The sequence below is a fragment of the Cherax quadricarinatus genome, chromosome 44 (genome assembly GCF_038502225.1).
Source record: "Cherax quadricarinatus isolate ZL_2023a chromosome 44, ASM3850222v1, whole genome shotgun sequence".
Classification (NCBI taxonomy): Eukaryota; Metazoa; Arthropoda; class Malacostraca; order Decapoda; family Parastacidae; genus Cherax; species Cherax quadricarinatus.
Genome location: NC_091335.1, coordinates 23748045 through 23768753, shown reverse-complemented (window position 1 = coordinate 23768753; position 20709 = coordinate 23748045). Strand labels below are relative to the sequence as shown.

At 41.2% G+C, this 20709-nt stretch overlaps 1 protein-coding gene across 2 annotated transcripts in view; it reads left to right on the top strand.

The window, feature by feature from the left end:
- The first annotated feature begins 2007 nt into the window (after positions 1-2007).
- LOC128697408 (2-acylglycerol O-acyltransferase 1) overlaps positions 2008-20709 on the top strand; it is a 126793-nt gene continuing 108091 nt past the window's right edge. The window contains exon 1 of one of the 2 annotated variants that reach the window (XM_070094197.1): positions 2008-2032. In XM_070094197.1, coding sequence (XP_069950298.1) covers positions 2008-2032 — 25 coding nt within the window. Of the gene's footprint in view, positions 2033-3848; positions 4470-20709 lie in introns of those variants that run through there. The other variant, XM_070094198.1, reaches the window with a different exon arrangement.

Below are 20709 nucleotides of genomic sequence, written 5' to 3'. Positions count from 1 at the left end.
AATAATAATAATCCGGGTTAATAAGAAGGAAAAAATGTCTTAAATGCGAAGAAGGAGCCAGCACTCCCTTTAGTTAGGATGCTTTGATTCTAATGATGGGCTCCTGATCAAAGGAATAGGAGCTCTCTTCCTCGGATCAAACCTGAGTGCTGCCAGTTAACCAAGTGCCGTGTGACCCTCACAGGTTGAGTGCTTCCCCGTTTATATAATAAATTCGTCTGTTTTAACAGCTCATGAAAAAAAATAACGTTGGCTTTTCGCTAAATTTTTTTTAATTAACTTTTTCCTGAACTAGGATTATTTTACTTCCAATAAATCTTCTCCGTGACTGCCTATAATATATCCACACAAGTGAGGCTCCCTGATGTAGTGAGGGGCTCTTGATCCAAGGTAATTGGCCTGTTCGGATAGAATCTGGTTTGTACTTTCTCGCCACGGCCCCTCAAGGAAGGTTCCTTGATGTTGGTGAGGGGTTCTTGATTTAGGGAATTGGATCTGTGCTCCAGTTCCCCGAATTAAGCCTGAATGCCTTCCACGTCCCCCCCCCCAGGCGCTGTATAATCCTCCGGGTTTAGCGCTTCCCCCTTGATTATAATAATAATTCTCGCCACGAGCTGTATGATCCCTACGGATTTAACGTCAAAATAGTGTTAGATACACAGTTGGGCACAGTGCTGTTGAACACAACACTGGCCATACATATTGTTAACCCAAGACTGTTCAACTGCCTCCCGGCATACATAAGGGGGATTACCAATAGACCCTTGGCTGTCTTCAAGAGGGAGCTGGACAGGCACCTAAAGGCAGTACTTGACCAACTGGGATGTTGTTCGTACGTTGGTTTGCGTGCGGCCAGCGGTAACAGCCTGGTTGATCAGGCCGTGGTATGAATCTGGCCGCGGGGTCGTTGACCCCCGGAACACCCTCAAGGTATACAATGTTGAACACGGTGTCGGACACGTACTGCCGGACACGTAGCATTGGTCATACTGCTGATGGACAAGTGAGAGTTAAGACACTTGTGCAACATCTGGTTATCTTTATTGTAGACGTTTCGCCATCCAGTGGCTTTATCAATACAGATTCTTGGACATAATTAGAAAACAGAAGAACTATATACAAAAGATGAGGTAATCAGTCCCTCAGCCTTGGAGGTGGTGTTCACAGCGCCATGGTTGTAGAGATTCTGAAGCACAGGTAAGAAGACTGGCGCTTATATAGGCGTCAGTGAATAGGGACGTGTAGCAGACGAGGGCATAGTCACTGGTAGGCGGGATTCCCCAGTGGAAATAGGTCCTTCCCAAATTGATGGGTTAGTTGCAGAAGCCGTGAAGAAGGTCTTGTAGATGTCCTTTGAACCAAGATTGAATGATGTTGCAGTGCCTGACAAGTTGTGCACAGTTGGACACAGTGCTGGACACGTAATATTTGTCATACATGCTCTTTCTGGACAGTGTTGTGGACAGTAGTGGATCTAGTGCTGGTAGACACGTAGTATTGAATATTGTTAAGTAGTGTTGGTGGGGGTTAGTGTAGGACACGTGTTGGTGCTGTGGGTTCGAGATCCCCTCCCCCACCTCCCGTTCTGTGATTTGAGTGTGTGTGGACACACAGGACGCTGCATGACCCTAGGGGGTTTAGCGCATAGTTATGATTGCAAAAATAGTAAACACACGTAAGACTAAGAGAGAGCCATCCCGGACGAAAATGCGTTCCTGTTTAAGAAAAAAAGCGGCATTTCTATTCTTCAGTGTTTTATTTTGTTGGTCTTTGTCTAGTGGCGGTGAGATTAAAGGTAAAACTGCCTTGAAAATAATAACACTAGGCCTTAGTAGCGGCTGCATGTGTAGTGAATGCAACGAGACAGACGATACTCAGTTTTCAGCCAATGACAGCGCGGGATTTACACACACCTCTGCCAGCAACCAATTAAAATTCGCCTTTTTTAAAATTGGCGCCTGTTGAGTTTCGCCTGGTGTGTGGTTGGTGGAAGTAGTGTTGGAGAGCATGTGCTGGTGGACAGTGCTGAAGAGTGTGTGCTGGTGGAGTGTTGGAGAGTGTGCTGGTGGATAGTGTTTGTGGACAGTGCTGGTGGACAGTGTCGGCTGGTGCGGTGCTGGTGGACAGTGTCGGCTGGTGCGGTGCTGGTGGACAGTGTCGGCTGGTGCGGTGCTGGTGGACAGTGTCGGCTGGTGCGGTGCTGGTGGACAGTGTCGGCTGGTGCGGTGCTGGTGGACAGTGTCGGCTGGTGCGGTGCTGGTGGACAGTGTCGGCTGGTGCGGTGCTGGTGGACAGTGTCGGCTGGTGCGGTGCTGGTGGACAGTGTCGGCTGGTGCGGTGCTGGTGGACAGTGTCGGCTGGTGCGGTGCTGGTGGACAGTGTCGGCTGGTGCGGTGCTGGTGGACAGTGTCGGCTGGTGCGGTGCTGGTGGACAGTGTCGGCTGGTGCGGTGCTGGTGGACAGTGTTTGCTGGTGGACAGTGTCGGCTGGTGCGGTGCTGGTGGACAGTGTCGGCTGGTGCGGTGCTGGTGGACAGTGTCTGCTGGTGGACAGTGTCGGCTGGTGCGGTGCTGGTGGACAGTGTCGGCTGGTGCGGTGCTGGTGGACAGTGTCGGCTGGTGCGGTGCTGGTAGACAGTGTCGGCTGGTGCGGTGCTGGTGGACAATGTGGACACTGCTGATGGACAGTGTCGGCTGGTGCGGTGCTGGTGGACAATGTTTGTGGACACAGTGCTGGTGGACAGTGTTGGTGGACAGTGCTGGTGGACAGTGTGGTGGACACAGTGCTGGTAAACAGTCTTGGTAAACGCATAGTGGTGGAGACAGTGTTGTTGACCACTAACGAGCAGTAATCAGCTGTGGGTTTGCTTTGCTTCAAAGTTCATTACGTCCCACCAACTCTTAAATTTAAAACTACTGCTACCACAACTATACAACATTTCACAATAACTTTGTCAAAAACTTCCTTCTCCGACAATACGCTAACAATATTACCAAGAGAATTTCATCTTCGTGCAACATTTATACTTCACCCGGAATACACTACGTAGTATACAACAAACTGCGGCAAACCGGGGATCGAACCCGTGTTTCTTTAGCCCGTCTCCTGGGAAGCAAGTCAAAACGCACAACATTCTAACTACATCATCAATCCTACAAACATCATGTACCTAAGACACACATGCAAAAGTTTAGTATCTTTGTTCCGAAACGTTTCGCCTATACAGTGGAAGCCTACTGTGTAGGCGAAACTTTTTGGAATATACTTAACTGTTGCACATGTGTCTTAGGTACATGTTTCTAGGGTTGATGATGTGGTTAGAACTTCGTAAGTTTTGTTTCCCAGGAGACGGGCTAAAACAACACGGGTTCGATCCCCTGCTAGCCTCAGTTCATGGTTGCATTAATACTAAATACATGTAGTATATAACGTCTAAGTTCATAGGTGTTATTTCTGTTAAGTTGCATTCCTCACTAGCCTATAAATATTACTGTCATACCTAGAGTATACCTGGAGGGTGTTACTGGGGTCAACGCCCCTCGACCTGGTACATGTTACATTTTGTGCACCCCATATCCATCCTGTGGACGGTAGCGCAACAGCATATGGTTACACAAAAGGCCTAGGAAATAGGTCCCGAAAGGGTTTACTGGAGTACATTGGATTTTATATCTACATAGTGTTAAAGATAGTGTCCACAGGGCTGGCCACATAGTTTGAATTTAATCATCCGTGTCTGCTAAACTGCCAGAAGTACTTATCACCAAGCCTAAACCTGGTTGCTACTACAGCAATCTCTTCACATTGGAAGATTCTCCATAAACGTACTTGTCGACTCTCATGTTGTGGGTTATAGAATCTACTCCGGCTTCTAGCTTGAATCCATAACTGTACACCAATTCCTTTTTCCCGGATTTTTTAGTGTACATATCTTGTTTCTTCAGTGAGCATGTTAGTCATTATGCGAGTCAATAGCCTTCAATGATAGAATTAGTAATAATCATAGTCAACTGCGCTGTATGACCCTTGTAGGTTTAGCGCTTCGTTTTGATTATAATAAAAATCATAGTCAAAATTAGTGTCTTAAGTTAGTTTTAGTGTCATTAGGATGGCAAACAAGTCAGTTTGCAGTGTAAACTCCCACATACATTGGTAAAACTAAGAGTAAACTGCGTATCTCCATTTCTTAGCGTTTTTGAACAAATTGATCAGATAAACCCCAGTTAGTAGTGATATACGTTAACACTGTGCATGCAGGAACCACACCATGAGTGTGGCTACTGTTTACTAGTCCAACCAAGACCACGGAAGTGACCACAGTCATCCACGACCACGGAAGTGACCACAGTCATCCACGACCACGGAAGTGACCACAGTCATCCACGACCACGGAAGTGACCATAGTCATCCACGATGCTGGCCACAGTGAAGACGCTTTATATTTAGAAACACCTGCCGAGCAATGAACGGTCAGTTTTTTGTATTTTAAATCTCATAATTTTGTTGTTGTATATTATGTGATTGGCAGAACTTTTTTCCCCTCTTAAGTTTCGTTTTCGTTTCGCTCATGACAAGAAAAGTCCTCATCCGATCGGCTTCAGATTCCACTGTTTACCTACAGTAACTGAGACAAGAGATTCTTGGAGCTATCAGCATGTGTGAATGTCTCGTGACCATAGCAGCAGCGCTGTATAGTCCTTGTGGCTTAGCGCTTCTTTTTGATTATAATAATAATAATAATCGTGACCATAGCAATAGAACCCATTCCTAGTTTCCTGTTATGACTGATAACCTTCAAAACCCTCTTCGGCGTAGCATCATGGACAGTCCACCTTGTCCGTAGTTGCAGGGATGAGTGTTGTATCTGGCGTGTAGCAGCTGTGCAGCATACTGTAAAAGTCACGGAAGACCAGAGATCGGTTTATTGTCTAAGTGTGTATACCAGGCAGTGTGTAGTGGTTAGCCAGAGCCCAGACCTATGGGAAGGGGAGGTGTCAGAGACCTGCAGGCCTGAGCTCCATCTCACGGGCACTGGAGGTTCTCATATCCAGATACATGGGCGTCAAACCTAGGCGGGAAATTGGAATTTAAGGGGGCCCGGCTTACCTATAACTTCCAAAACTATATGCCGAGCCAGTGATATTCTGTCACATATTTTCTCCAGGCGGCTAGAAAACTTTGACGGATTGAAATTTGTGCAATAATAGGAGAATGTCTCTTCGGATTGGCTTCAAACTTATAATTCCTGTGTTATTATTAAAATCATAACTAGTGCTGATAATGCTGGTGTGCTTTCCAGAACGCATAATTCGTCTTGTTATTGGGTTGCATAAGTCCCAATTTGTCGATTTAATTAAATAAAATTTGATATTGATTTCCCTTACATCCGTAATGCCTATTCGGATAAACTTCAAGCCATTATATCCGATGCCATTTATAAACTGGATTATACACTAAAAGCTTAAACTTTGTAAGTATAAATTTGGAAATATACAAATAGTTAATAGTAGCTTAGAATTATTGGATAACTGGAGAATACTTGTTCTGCTCGGCTTCAAACTTTCAACCCTAGTGTCTCGGAAGTAGATTTATTTATTCAGTGGGTTCTGTACCTTCTTTTTTTTTTTTTAATAAAAAAAAATTGGGAGTATCATACTCCTTTGGATGACTAAAAAAATCGAGCCATCAAGCTAAAATAAAATGAAAACAGTTTATACCGACACTAAATTTTTGTGCAGTTCTCTAGTCGTTTAGGGGACATTAATTAAAGTCAAACTTACAACAGAATTAATTATTAAGCTGAATTTAAAATAGTGATTATTAATTTTTTAAATGCTATGGTCAGCTGTGCCCTCTCATAGTAGCGTAACTTGTGAGTTTCATTAAGATAAGTTTATTGGTGTCAGTGATATAAGTTGTACAACCACCCCCCCCCTCTTGAAAAAAAATTACACTGAACACTGGCAGATATTTCCAGCCAAGTATTATTGTTAGTTATAGGTGAATATATGTAGATAGGTATACACAGAATATGCTTCAGTACATGTATACATGCATAAAGTTTACATGCAACAATGCATAACCACTCGTGCACGCGCACGCATACATACACATATTCTAAAGTGCGTGCAAATATGCTCACGCTTATGCACACAATACACGTGCATATAACATATATGCAAGTGTAGAAATATATATGAATACATAAATCTGAACACGCACACATCTGACGCATACATACTGCGCACATGCGTAAATTTATATATGCACATGTACACATGTATACATATGCGCATAAATACAAATTTTGCACATACCATGTATACACACGAGTACTCGTTTACACTTACATAATTTTTATATTTTACGTTAGTGACGATGGTATAATGTACGGAAGGGGAAGGAAGCCTAGGGAAAAAAAAAAAGTGTTTGGTAAATAAGCGGAGAAAAGACAAGTGGTCCTTCCCCTGTGACGTGTAAAGTGAAGTGATGTATAGCCATGATAAGTAGCGACACATGGTCATATAACAGGTTCCAATGCGCCTACATATAAAAAATGGCAGAGCATATGCATACACATCTGCGCAGCTCATGAACCCTTGTATGTTGTTCACTGGGAGCACACACACACATGGGCATACAACAGGTTTCAACACTCCTACATATGTATAATTAAGAAATATGTGCATACATAAGAACGCAGCTGAACTATATATATGCTAGATATTGTCAACATAACTTGATTTTATAGTTAGCGACACGAATAGACTAGTTGTCAGCTGTCATGAAATCTGGGCGAAGAAATTTGAAGTTGTAAAGAGTGTCAGTTGCTGGTCCGGGGTCCTGTGTAGCTCCTCAGCCGCGAGTCCTGTGTAGATCCTCGTTATGAATCCTTTATAGATCCTATATCCTTATTCCCTCGAGCATGGAGACACGTCAAACAAAACTGAGATCTTTATTCTGAACCCTTTATAGTTTTAGTCCCTCAAGGGAGGTTCCTTGTTGTGGTGATCGACTCTTGACCTTAGGAACCGACTCAAACCTGAATGCCTTCCATTCCACCAAACACTGCATGAACCCCTACGGGTTTAGCAATCCCCCATGCATATTCAAGTTTATTCTCTATAATGGTTACAATGTGAGGTTTACAGGTTTTGAGTATTTTGTGGTTTACATGTTATAAAATACTAGTCACAGAGGGGGCCACTAGGACACCTAACATGGCTAGGCAAAAATGTAGTGTTAGCATACTAGCTTTATTTGTGAGAGATAGCGGCACTGACGGATATTCAAGGAAATAAGTGACTAAAGTCCCCACACTTTTTTTTTTTTTTTTGTCTTGGTATATTTGATGTAATTTGTGGACAAGTGTCTAATGACAAGGATATTAGTCAAATGGTGGTCCGTAACTGGTTGGGTATCCGCTGGGGAACCCCACCTACGTTTTACTCAATATTCAAATAAGCAGGAGCTACACATGTATAAGACATGTGCATCAGTTGGGTATCTTCATTTTTGAAATATTTCCCCCACACAGTTGGCTTCATCAGTCGTAAATAGATTCGTAATTGTTGTTCATGCCTTTCTCATCTATTTCTCAGTACTGGAAAATAAATGGTACGGGTTTACCGACAAAATGTGAGCGACATTCGTGTACAGTTCAGTTCATTTATTAAATTAATAAAATGACCTGCACTATACGTGTTTTATTCCATTCTTTGCCGTATTGTACATCATTATTGGTATTAACCTTGGTAATAAACACCGACAAGTTGGTTTAGAAAAACACGTAAGCAAACACAAGGACATAGAGCGTAGCTCTGGAAACTACAAAATTTCTGAAACACTAGCATAGGTGATAGTCAGCCAGACAAAGCAGTACCTACCCAGCAACACAGGAGTCACATGATCTCATCGTCTACCGCCCTCATTCCAATATGTCATTCTTCAGGTCATGTGTCACTCACACCTCACTCTCCGCCTGTTATAATGTCTTTCAACCTCTGTATGTTAAAGTGATCAAGGTCACAGGACCAAAACGTTGTCTAAAAAAGTATGTCAGAGTGTTTTGCAAAATAATGACTACCTCGTTTAAATTTTTTTTTTTTTTTAATTTTCTCTTAAACATTTAAAGATTTTTTTCATTTATGTTAATGTAAAAATTAATAATTTTGTACTAAAAGAACCTTAGAAAACTTGCCTAACCTTATTATAACAAGCGCAATTTAATTTAGCCTTATCCAGCTAAATATATTTTAGATAAGCTTACAGTAATATAATAAAGAAACACAATGAAACATATTTTCTTTAGGATCAGAATGATTTTTGCGAAAATGCATACACAAATTTTCGCTCGCCTTATTCGGCAAGAAGAGAGTTGTTATTTAATCGAAGACGCAAGTTTTACCTATTCGGCACGACATGTATATATCCATCCACCCAAAGTTTGAAATGGATCCAAATCCTTGGTAGATGTAGTCATTAAAACTATTCTATTACTTTCAGTTTTTAGCTCGTATAATATAATTCCTTTAAAATTAACGGAGTAACTAATCTTAATTGTGGCAAAAAAATTATATATTTGAAATCAAATCCTATGACTTGTTGGACGATCGTGGTGAAATAACTAGCTTTCGTAAGATTAGTGAAGACAATCGGTGATGCATGCTACGCTATCATCTCAAATTACAATGAAAAACGACTACCAGTAACTTTGACTGGAAGTCGTCATTGTGGAAGCAAACGTAACCTTCCCAAAATTGATTACACGACCAATGTGTTTTAAAACAAGCATTAATAAAGTCATTTGGTGGTTTAAATTCCTTGACGTCCCCAGACATGACGCACTGCAGACAGGCTAGATTTTAATACTGATAGTTGTAAGCAATCTCTCTCTTCCCGAGAGATTGCTTTAAAACTATTTTTTTAAAATCGAGAGATCGCTCCATTGCTCTACCAGCACAGTGTAGGTACACTAAGAGGTCTTGAACCCTTTCATACATTCCGTGATGCTTGTAAATAAGACTTTCATTATGGGTTGTAGCATTATCGTGGAGACCTTTTGGCCACCACTGCCATAACCAACATTGTATACCGTCTGTACACACTACTGTTATATTATCTACCGTGATGGGTGTATCTCTGTGTGTACACAATAAACTAGCCGCGTCGACGGCCAAGTGTAATCTAAATCTAATAGATTGAGGTATGCATCTCCCAGCTTGTATACAGGGCAGAGGTGCATGTACCTGTGTATACAGAGATGTGTACTGCAGTGTATACATCACCAAGAGTTCATTTTATTACATATATTATTGGTTAGTTTGTTTTTTTAAATTTATTAGTGTATTTATTATTGTTATTGCTGTAGCAACTTAGTTTACTTGTTCCAGTCACTGTATTGTTCCTTGGTGTTCTTTTAGTGTACTTGAATGTTTTTGTTAAGTAAAAGGACACAAGTGCAACTAATGTGACATTTTATTGTGGCAACGTTTCGGTCTCCAGGAGCTTTTGTCAAACCTCCTGGAGAGCGAAACGTAGCCTCAGTAAAATATCACATTAGTTGCATTTGTGTCCTTTAACTTAACATATTGTCGATAATTCTTGAATGTTATTGTATAAATGCGGCCAGGATAAAACCACTTGTAGTCGATGGGCCAACTTGTTCGCCATAACACTGACAGATATCAGTATGAAGAAGTCTCATCATAGCAGTGTCAATAGTGCGTGTGGATGGGTGGGTGTGAATGGGTGGGTTTGTGGGTGTGTAGAGAGGGGAGGATCATCGGGCCGGAGGGGGTGGGGTTTTGGTCAGTATATAACAGTCGGTCAGGCTTGATGACAGGCTATACTGCCTCGCTGGGCGTGATATACACATCCAGTTAACATAAGTTTCTCCACCAACCCGGCTGCCACGCTGATGCAGATTGGTTTTACCGCTGGTTTCATGGGGATGTTAAGGTAATGGATGGCAATATTACTGGGAAAATTTCTCAAGAAGTACTACGCAAGCTTCCATGCTATTTTATCAGATATGATACAAAATGACTGGCCATACAGGGGTTTGAAGCTGGACCATTATTTAGTTTCTCGAAAAGCAGCGCCACGGTGGTAGTCAGGTATAATCTTTGTTTTCACGCGAGGGTATATATACCGAGTTTATTTTTTAATGTATATGCGCTGGGAGTATTTTATTAACCTGCATGAGGAAGTATTGTCCTTGACTTCTTGCGTACTGGTGACATGCAGTCTTAATGACCCTCGTCTCTTCACCAGGTACAGGGCTCTTGATCCAGGGTGGGTGCCTTGATGTTGGCCAAGGGTTCTTGATCCTTGATATTGCCTTGATACTGATCAAGGGCTCTTGATCCAAGGTGGATGCCTTTATGTTGGTCAAGGGCTTTTGATCAAATTAATTGCAGCTACTCTTGTCTCCCCTTTCTCTAATCAAGCAGGATTACCTCCCATTCCCCAGGCACTGCAGGATCCCTACGAGTTTAGGGCTTCCATATGAATAATGAACCTCGTGTAGTAATTAAGACTGAACCCAATAACACTGGTCAACTTTCACACTAAGTTAAAACTTGGAAGGCCTTAAATTTAGCGTTTTGTTTTACAGTAATCAAGCGAGACCCAATATCCCAATTTTGTTTATCAGGATTAGCAAATTTTAGCTTAATTCCTGTGCAAACTTTCCTACAAGACACTTGTGTTGAGGGTTTGAGGCCGATAAGACGAGGCGTTCTTCAGTTACCTCTGGGAAACCAGTCATTAATATAATTGGCAAACTGGGACTTGCACATCCCGGTAATAATGCAGACTATGCTTTTGAACAAAATACACCAGTGTTGAAAGTTTGAGGCCGATCAGTAGTAGTATTCTCCAGCTATCACACGGAAAACAGTAATAAAGTAGGGGCCTGGTATACGCAAGGACAATAGTTATTAGCCCCCTTCCAGTTTTTTTCTGTTTATTCATTACATTCATTGCGATTTATTTTGAGTTATGTAATAAAATTGAAAAACATGCATCCTCGTTTGCTCAAAGAAAAATTACCTTTCCTTCCGATATGATGCATAATTGTTGCAAGTTTGAAGTCATTCGGAAGAGGCATTTTCAGGTTTTGATATGGAAAGTACTACCACTCGCCTTTTAAAATTGGAGTGGCACCTACAGGAACCACCAGACCTCGTCGATGAAAGGCTGTTGATCCAAGGAAATGGAGCCGACCTCCTTTGGATCGAATCTGCTTACTGCTCACCAAGGCACTTCATAACTTAGGGTTTAGCGCTCACTCGTGAAATAATGAACGTAAACAATCCAATAACGATTTGCAGCCTCCTCCTAAGTTACACAAGCGTTTAAAATTTGAAGCCGATCAGACGAGGAGGTTTTCAAACTCGCTCGATACCCTTTGAGGAAGAAACAGAACTTTCAACACCCTTGATAGGTATCCCCAGTTTGGGGGGATACTTGATGCTTTCATTATCCAGACATTAATGATTTGTAAATATGTTCATGGAAGAGACATCTAGGTAGTCCTTAGTGACACTAGCCACCTTAAGCAAACTAACAAGTGTTGTAGATAATTGGTTCAGAGAACCACCGTCATCAACTTGTCGGTTCTCTGAACCATTTTCTGCAGTTCCTGTCAGACACAGCAACATCTTGGAAGCTTGATACAAGGAATTAAACGCTTGCCTAACCTAGTCATGACCTACTTCCACCTGTGATATTTTCCACGGTGACATCATCTTAGACTGCTGGTTGCAGTATACAAGCTGCTGCTTCGTGTATATGGCGTACTTTGACCAAGACCACATCCACACTGAGACAAACTCCTCATCCTGCGCCATTCATCTCAGCACTGGACAAAGGAAGCTACTTGCTGGCAAAATGTATCCACAGTAAAGATACGCAAGATTTGCACAAGTGTCTCAATCATTAAAGTGACGTGAGTAAACACACACACACACAATGTGTGTGTGTGTGTGAAGAGGCGGGGCCAGGAGCTAGGACTCGACCCCTGCAACCTCAACTAGGTGAGTAGACAAACACACACACACACACACACACACACACACACACACACACACACACACACACACACACACACACACACACACACACACACACACACACGCTCGATAAATAAAATCACAGTAAACAGGTGATATCAGTGCCTTGATAATACGAGAAATCACGAAAGGGCTTGGAATTTCGCTATTTTTTCACAGTGGTTCAGCATATTGTGATATCACCTGTTTACTGTGATCTTTTTGTATAAATTATATATGTGTAATATGTGTGTGTATGTACATATATATATATATATATATATATATATATATATATATATATATATATATATATATATATATATATATTATATGCACTGATCTCTGGCCGAAGGAGACTCGAACCTACGGACCTTGGAACAAGGTACGCAGTGCTTTACCATTCTCACCACACTGGACGAATACCTTGGCGCCTAGGTCACGTTAGACGTTGATCCAAGGCAGCCAGAGATCAGTGTTTGTGTATATTTCGCCTACTCTCGCGAATTCCTTGCATGCATGCATATATATATATATATAATATATATATATATATATATATATATATATATATATATATATATATATATATATATATATATATATATATATATATATACATGCATATATATATAATATATATATATATATATATATATATATATATATATATATATATATATATATATATATATATATATATATACACATACATATTTCTTAAGATGTGCACCTTCATATGATAACCCTATACTGCACGAATATGACAGTATTCTGAGGCAGATTTTTACGAAAGTACTTAACCTTACTCTAGAAGACGGGCAGTGGAACCAAGCTACACTTCCAGTCAGACTAGGAGGCATTGGTGTCCGCAAGTCATCACAGATTACGTTACCTGCTTTTCTGTCCTCGTGTATTGCATCCAGAGAGCTTGTAGCAGCGATTCTCCCTGAACATCTTAGGGACAAGATTGGAGTCCAGGACCAAAAATTCATTGACGGAGCAATGATCTGGGATAATCTAACGGGCTCTAAAACCAGACCTGCTCCCTCCCAACAACTACAAACAATCGCACTGGGATGGTCCAATAGTGAAAAATATAGCCTCAGCAATGCTTCAGTGTGTGTCAGGGAAGGATAGAGCCCGCCTCCTGGCAGTGAGAGCCCCTCATGCTGGGGACTTTCTGTTGGCTGTTCCCAACTCCAGCCTTGGCACACGCCTCGACCCACAGACCATCCGCATCGGTGTTGCCCTTCGACTTGCCGCCCCTATTCTCGCCGAACACATGTGTATTTGTGGCAGTGAAGCAGCAGACCGATTCTGGTACCATGGTCTTGTGTGCCGTAAATCCGAGGGAAAAATTGCAAAACATGAGGAGGTTAATAACATTATCAAGAGGAGCCTCACAACAGCTGGATGCCCAGCAGTAAGGGAGCCACCCCAACTATGCAGATCTGATGGCAGCCAGAAGCGTCCAGATGGTATCATCCTTCAAGCCTGGACAGATGGGAAACAGGTGGTGTGGGACTATACATGTGCATCTACCTTGGCTGATACCAGGGAGGAAGGAGGGGCAGCTGCCAGCTTCAGGGAGTCCCAAAAGTCTAGAAAATATGGAGAACTTGCCCATCATTATATGTTTGTTCCCATAGGCTCAGAGACCCTTGGCTCATGGGGAAAGAGTGCATCTAAATTCCTTAAGGAGCTGGGAAAAAGACTCATCAGGGTAACTAGGGATCCCAGGGCAGCTAGTTTTCTGTTCCAGCTGCTCAGTGCGGCTGTTCAAAGGGGTAATGCCTGCTGTATTTTGGGCACACGCCCCAGCTCTGAGGAGCTGGATGAGATTTTCGCCTTATAATCGGTGATACACACGTAACAACATGTACCTTATATGCCACCTTTATATCAACAATGTATCTCTTAAATTTTATATATATATATATATATATATATATATATATATATATATATATATATATATATATATATATATATATATATATATATATATATATATATATATGTATATATATGCAATAAGATCACAGTTAACAGGTGATTTCAGAATATGCAAAACAACCACTCTGAAAGAATAGAGAAATTCCAAGCGCTTTCGTGACTACTCACATTATCAAGGAAATGATAATGTGAGTAGTCACGAAAACGCTTGGAATTTCTCTATTCTTTCAGAGTGGTTGTTTTGCATGCATGCATATATATATATATATATATATATATATATATATATATATATATATATATATATATATATATATATATATATATATATATATATATATATATATTACACACACACACACATTCATGTACCAGCATACATATACACAGCCCCCTGGATTTCCTTCTATTTCCTTACTAGTTCTTGTTCATCTCCATGGGGAAGTGGAACAGAATTCTTCCTCCGTAAGCCATGCGTGTGGTAAGAGGCGACTACAATGCCGGGAGCAAGGGGCTAGTAACCTCTTCTCCTGTACACATTACTGGAGTTAAAAAGATAAACTTTTGTTTTTCTTTTTGGACCACCCTGCCTCGGTGGCAGGGTGGTCCAAATATATATAAGTAGTCATAATTTCTACAGAGCGGTGTATCCGGTTTTAGGGCCTTCCACGGAGCGGTGTATCCGGTTTAGGGGCCTTCTACAGAGCGGTGTATCCGGTCTAGGCCTTCCACTGAGCGGTGTATCCGGTCTAGGACCAGCAGCTGGAGGGTCACCTTTTCACACCTAGGTGTTACTTCCGGTTTTGACCATGACCTCGCCCTCGAGACTACCTCACCCTTGACCCCCCCCCCAACCAATACCCCCACCCACGACTCCCCCTTCGCGACCCCGCCGTCGCGCCGCGCGCCCGCGCGCCCGCCCGCCCGCGCCCCGCGCCGCCCGCGCGCCCCCCCGCGCGCCCGCCCGCGCCCTTCGCGACCCCCGCCCGCGCCTTCTGCTGCGCCTTCTGCAGCGTCGTCCGGATCGCCCCCGCGCCTCGAATTTTTTTTTTTTTCCGATTTTTTTCGAATTTTTTTTGAATTTCATTTTCTTGTGCTCTCCATCTCCTCGGATCAAGTTTTTAAGGTTCCCCCTCTCACTTTCACCCCCATCCCAAAATTTCTCGATATTACCAAGTTTTTGGATTCCCCCCTATGGGGGTTTCGAAAGTCTCCATCTCCTCGGATCCCCCTCCCACTTTCACCCCCCAACCCCAAAATTTTCTCCTCGGATCAAGGTTTTTGGATTCCCCCCTATGGGGTTTTCGAAATTCTCCAATTCCTCGGATCAAGTTTTTTTGGGTACCCCTCCTTTCATCCCCAAACAATTTCTCAATATCAAAGTCCCACTTTCACCCCCCAACCCCAAAAATTTCTCGATGAATCGGATCAAGTTTTTTGGATTCCCCCCTATGGGGTTTTCGAAATTCTCCATCTCCTTGGATCAAGTTTTTTGGATTTTTCGAAATTTCCACTCCTCGGATCAAGTTTTTTGGATTTCCCCTATGGGGGTTTCGAAATTCTCCATCTCCTCGGATCAAGTTTTTCTCGAAATCAAAGTCTCCATCTCCTTGGATCAAATTTTTGGGTACCCCTCCACTTTCATCCCACCCCAAAATTTCTCGATAATACCAAGACTCCATCTCCTTGGATCAAGGTTTTTTGGATTCCCCCCTCTGGGGGTAAAGCATTCAAATGAACTCCTCCTATGGGGCATGGTGCTCTCTCTTACTACAGGTCTAAACAAGTGTGACGTCAGTATTCCTCTCATTAATGTGTTTACTCGACGGTCAGTGACGTCACGCGATGACCCCCACACACACAGGCTGAATCATGACGACCCTTTTTAGTTCATTAAAGTTAATAAGGGGATATAGTACCTACATCATAGGGAAAACATTTTCACTCTTAACCCAGGTTAATCCAAATAATTTCACATTTTTGTTTCGTTAATACCCACAACAATCCAACAATTTCTTTACAACACAAGTCTAGACATTTTTCTCGTTTTAACTATTTCATCTCAGGTCACTCCCCCACGAAGTAACCTCCTCCCCACCCTCCCGAACCCTCACACTCCAACCAACACCTCACAATTTTCACTCATAACCCCCAATTTTTTCTCGTTTTAACCCTTTTAGTTCATTAAAGTTAATAAGGGGATACAGTACATCAGAAAGTCACCACAACACTTATAACCACTTTTCGATAAATTCACTAGTCACAATTTTACATATTACGAAGTTAATACGCACACACACCTCACTTTGAACACCTTCAAAACACTCTCTTAAATCATTTGAATACTCACAAAAATACCTTTATACATTTCCAAACAACACTGAAATACTCCAAAACATCATTCGAACACCCCCAAAATCACCTCTGAATACTCCCAGAACACCTTCATAAGTACTCTTGCACATCATTTGAACACCTTCATAAGTACTCTCATAATCATTTGTACACCTTCAAAAAACACCTTTGAATACTCACATAAACACCCTTGAACACCTTCAAAACACCTTTGAATAACCTCAAAACACCTTTGAACACCTTCAAAACACCCTTGAACACCCTTGATCACCTTCAAAAAAAAAACAACATTTGAACACACTCAAAACACCTTTGAACACCTTTGAACATTTCCAAACAACACTGAAACACTTCCAAAAACACCATTTGAGTACTCCCAAATACACCACTGAATACTAAAACACCACTGAATACACTCAAAACACCACCAAAATCACCATGAAACACTTCCAAAAAACACAATTTGAGTACTCCCAATTACACCACTGAATACTACTAAAACACCGCTGAATTCAATCAAAACACCCTTCAACACCTTCAAAACACCTTTGAACACCTTTGAACATTTCCAAAAACACTATTTGAGTACTCCCAATTACACCACTGATTACTACTAAAACACCGCTGAATTCAATCAAAACACCCTTCAACACCTTCAAACACCCTTGAACACCTTCAAAAAAAACAACATTTGAACACACTCAAAACACCTTTGAACACTTCCAAAAAACACTGAAACACTTCATTTGAGTACTCCCAATTACACCACTTACTAAAACACCTTCAAAACACCCTTGAACACCTTTGAACACCTTTGAACATTTCCAAAAACACTATTTGAGTACTCCCAATTACACCACTGATTACTACTAAAACACCGCTGAATTCAATCAAAACACCCTTCAACACCTTCAAACACCCTTGAACACCTTCAAAACACTCTTGAACACCTTCAAAAACACCTTTGAACATTTCCAAAACACTATTTGAGTACTCCCAATTACACCACTGATTACTACTAAAACACCGCTGAATTCAATCAAAACACCCTTCAACACCTTCAAACACCCTTGAACACCTTCAAAACACTCTTGAATACCTTCAAAAACACCTTTGAACATTTCCAATCAACACTGAAACACTTCCAAAAAAACACAATTTGAGTACTCCCAATTACACCACTGAATACTACTAAAACACCGCTGAATTCAATCAAAACACCCTTCAACACCTTCAAAACACCTTTGAACACCTTCAAAACACCTTTGAACACCTTCAAAACACTCTCATAATAATTTGAACACACTCAAAACACCTTTGAATAACCTCAAAACACCTTTGACACCTTCAAAAACACCTTTGAACATTTCCAATCAACACTGAATACTACTAAAACACCGCTGAATTCAATCAAAACACCCTTCAACGCCTTCAAAACACCCTTGAACACCCTTGATCACCTTCAAAAAAACAACATTTGAACACAAAACACCTTTGAACACTTCCAAAAAACACAATTTGAGTACTCCCAATTACACCACTGAATACTACTAAAACACCGCTGAATTCAAATCAAAACACCCTTGAACACCTTCAAAACACTCTTGAACACCTTCAAAAACACCTTTGAACATTTCCAAAACACTATTTGAGTACTCCCAATTACACCACTGATTACTACTAAAACACCGCTGAATTCAATCAAAACACCCTTCAACACCTTCAAACACCCTTGAACACACTCAAAACACCCTTCAACACCTTCAAAAACACCTTTGAACACCTTCAAAACACATTTGAACACATTCAAAACACTCTCATAATCATTTGAACACACTCAAAACACCTTTGAATAACCTCAAAACACCTTTGAACACCTTCAAAACACCCTTGAACACCCTTGATCACCTTCAAAAAAACAACATTTGAACACACTCAAAACACCTTTGAACACCTTTGAACATTTCCAAACAACACTGAAACACTTCCAAAAACACCATTTGAGTACTCCCAAATACACCACTGAATACTAAAACACCACTGAATACACTCAAAACACCACCAAAATCACCATAAACTAAGATCAACACCCACATCCCACAACACCCACAACCCACAACACCCACAATTTTTTCTCGTTTTATCTAATTTCATCAGAAAGTCACAACACCCACACCTCCCATTTTTTTTTTCTCGTTTTAACCCTTTTAGTTCATTAAAGTTAATAAGGGGACACACTACATCAGAAAAAGTCACAAAAACAACCCACTTATAACGTCTTTTCGGTATCTCTAGTTCGACAACAACACCCACATCCCACAACACCCACATCCCACATCCCACACACACACACACACACACACACACACACACACATACACACACACATCCCTAACCTAGCCTAACCTAACCTAACTTATCCTAACCTAACCTAACCTAACCTAACCTAACCTAACCTAACCTAACCTAACCTAACCTAACCTAACTTATCCTAACCTAGCCTAACCTAACCTAACCTAACCTTACCTAACTTATCCTAACCTAACCTAACCTAGCCTAACCTAACCTAACTTAACCTAACCTAACCTAACCTAACCGAACCTACCCTAACCTAACCTTACCTAACATAACCTAACCTAGCCTAACCTAACCTAACCTAACTTAACCTAACCCAACCTAACCTAACCTAACCTAGCCTAACCTAACTTAACCTAACCTAACCTAACCTAACCTACCCTAACCTAACCTAACCTAACCTATCTTAACCTTACCTAACCTAACCTAGCCGAACCTATCCTAACCTAACCTAAAATATATTGGAACACTTCCAAAATACATTAGAGTACTCCAGAATTACTTTGAACGACTCCATTTTTTTTTTTTTGGATATTTCCAAATTAGTTTTGAAAACTTTATCGTAAAATCGAACATTATTTTCTTGTTGGTAAACACACTCAATGGTAGAAATATTTACTCGATTTCCGAATAGAAACACTTTCCTCGCTCTGAGAGACTCATTGTGGGTCACCCCTTCCCCCCCAACACCACTGGGTAATGCGGTTCACACCCAAGGTAGAACATAACACCTGCGTCAACTCAGGACAGACAGACGCCATGAAATGCGGGTAACATCCAAGGTAGAAAATCATCTCTTTCCAGACCAACTGTCTATCCTAACCTAACCTAACCTAACCTAACCTAATTCCTAACCTAACCTAACCTCACCTAACCGAACCTAACCTAACTCCATCAATCACCTCTATCCTAACCTAACCTAACCTAACCTAACCCAACCTAACTCCATCAAACACCTCTATCCTAACCTAACCTAACCTATCCTAACCTAACCTAACTCCATCAAACACCTCGAATACTACCTAACTTAACCTAACCTAACCTTACCTAACCTACCGAACCTAACCTAACCTAACCTAACCTATCCTAACCTGTCCTAACCTAACCTAACCTATCCTAACCTAACCTAACCTAACCTAACCTAACTTATCCTAAGCTAACCTAACCTAACTTATCCTAACCTAACCTATCCTAACCTAACCTAACCTAAAATAACGAACCTAACCTAACTTATCCTAATCTAATCTAACCTAACCTAACTTATCCTAACCTAACCTAACTTATCCTAACCTAACCTAACCTAACCTAACCTAAAATAACCTAACCTAACTTATCCTAACCTACTCACTTTACTTTGAACACCTTCAAAACACTCTCATACATCATTTGAGACCCCCTTTTCTCAATATCTCTCATCCACAACCTTTATCATCTCACTACAGAACAACCCCAAGATTACTTCGAACACTCTCATAAAGCATTTGAGTACTCACATAAACACTTTTGAACATTTCCAAACAACACTGAAGCACTTCCAAAATATCATTTTGATTACTCCCAAATAAGATTTGACAGCTCTAATTTATCTACACTTACACATTTCATTAAATTACATCTCATCCCCCCAAACTCCTCCCTCATTCTCCAGACTTTACAACATTAGCACAAAAAAAAACTAACTCATACACTTATGACATGAGACATTACCATATCTAACACACTGACTAACTTTGAACCAACTCTGAACACCACTGATCTTCTTCAAAAAATGCTCTGCACATCATTTGAACACCTTCAAAAAAACACCATCAAACACCTCCGAATACTCCCAAAAAACACTACTGATTACTACCAAATCACCACTGAATACTACCAATCACCGTCAAAATCACCAGAAACTAAGTTTAACATCACCATCTAACATCCTTTTTATAGAAATCCCCTCAAATCACTATAACCAAGAACTCCCTCCCCATTTGGCGCA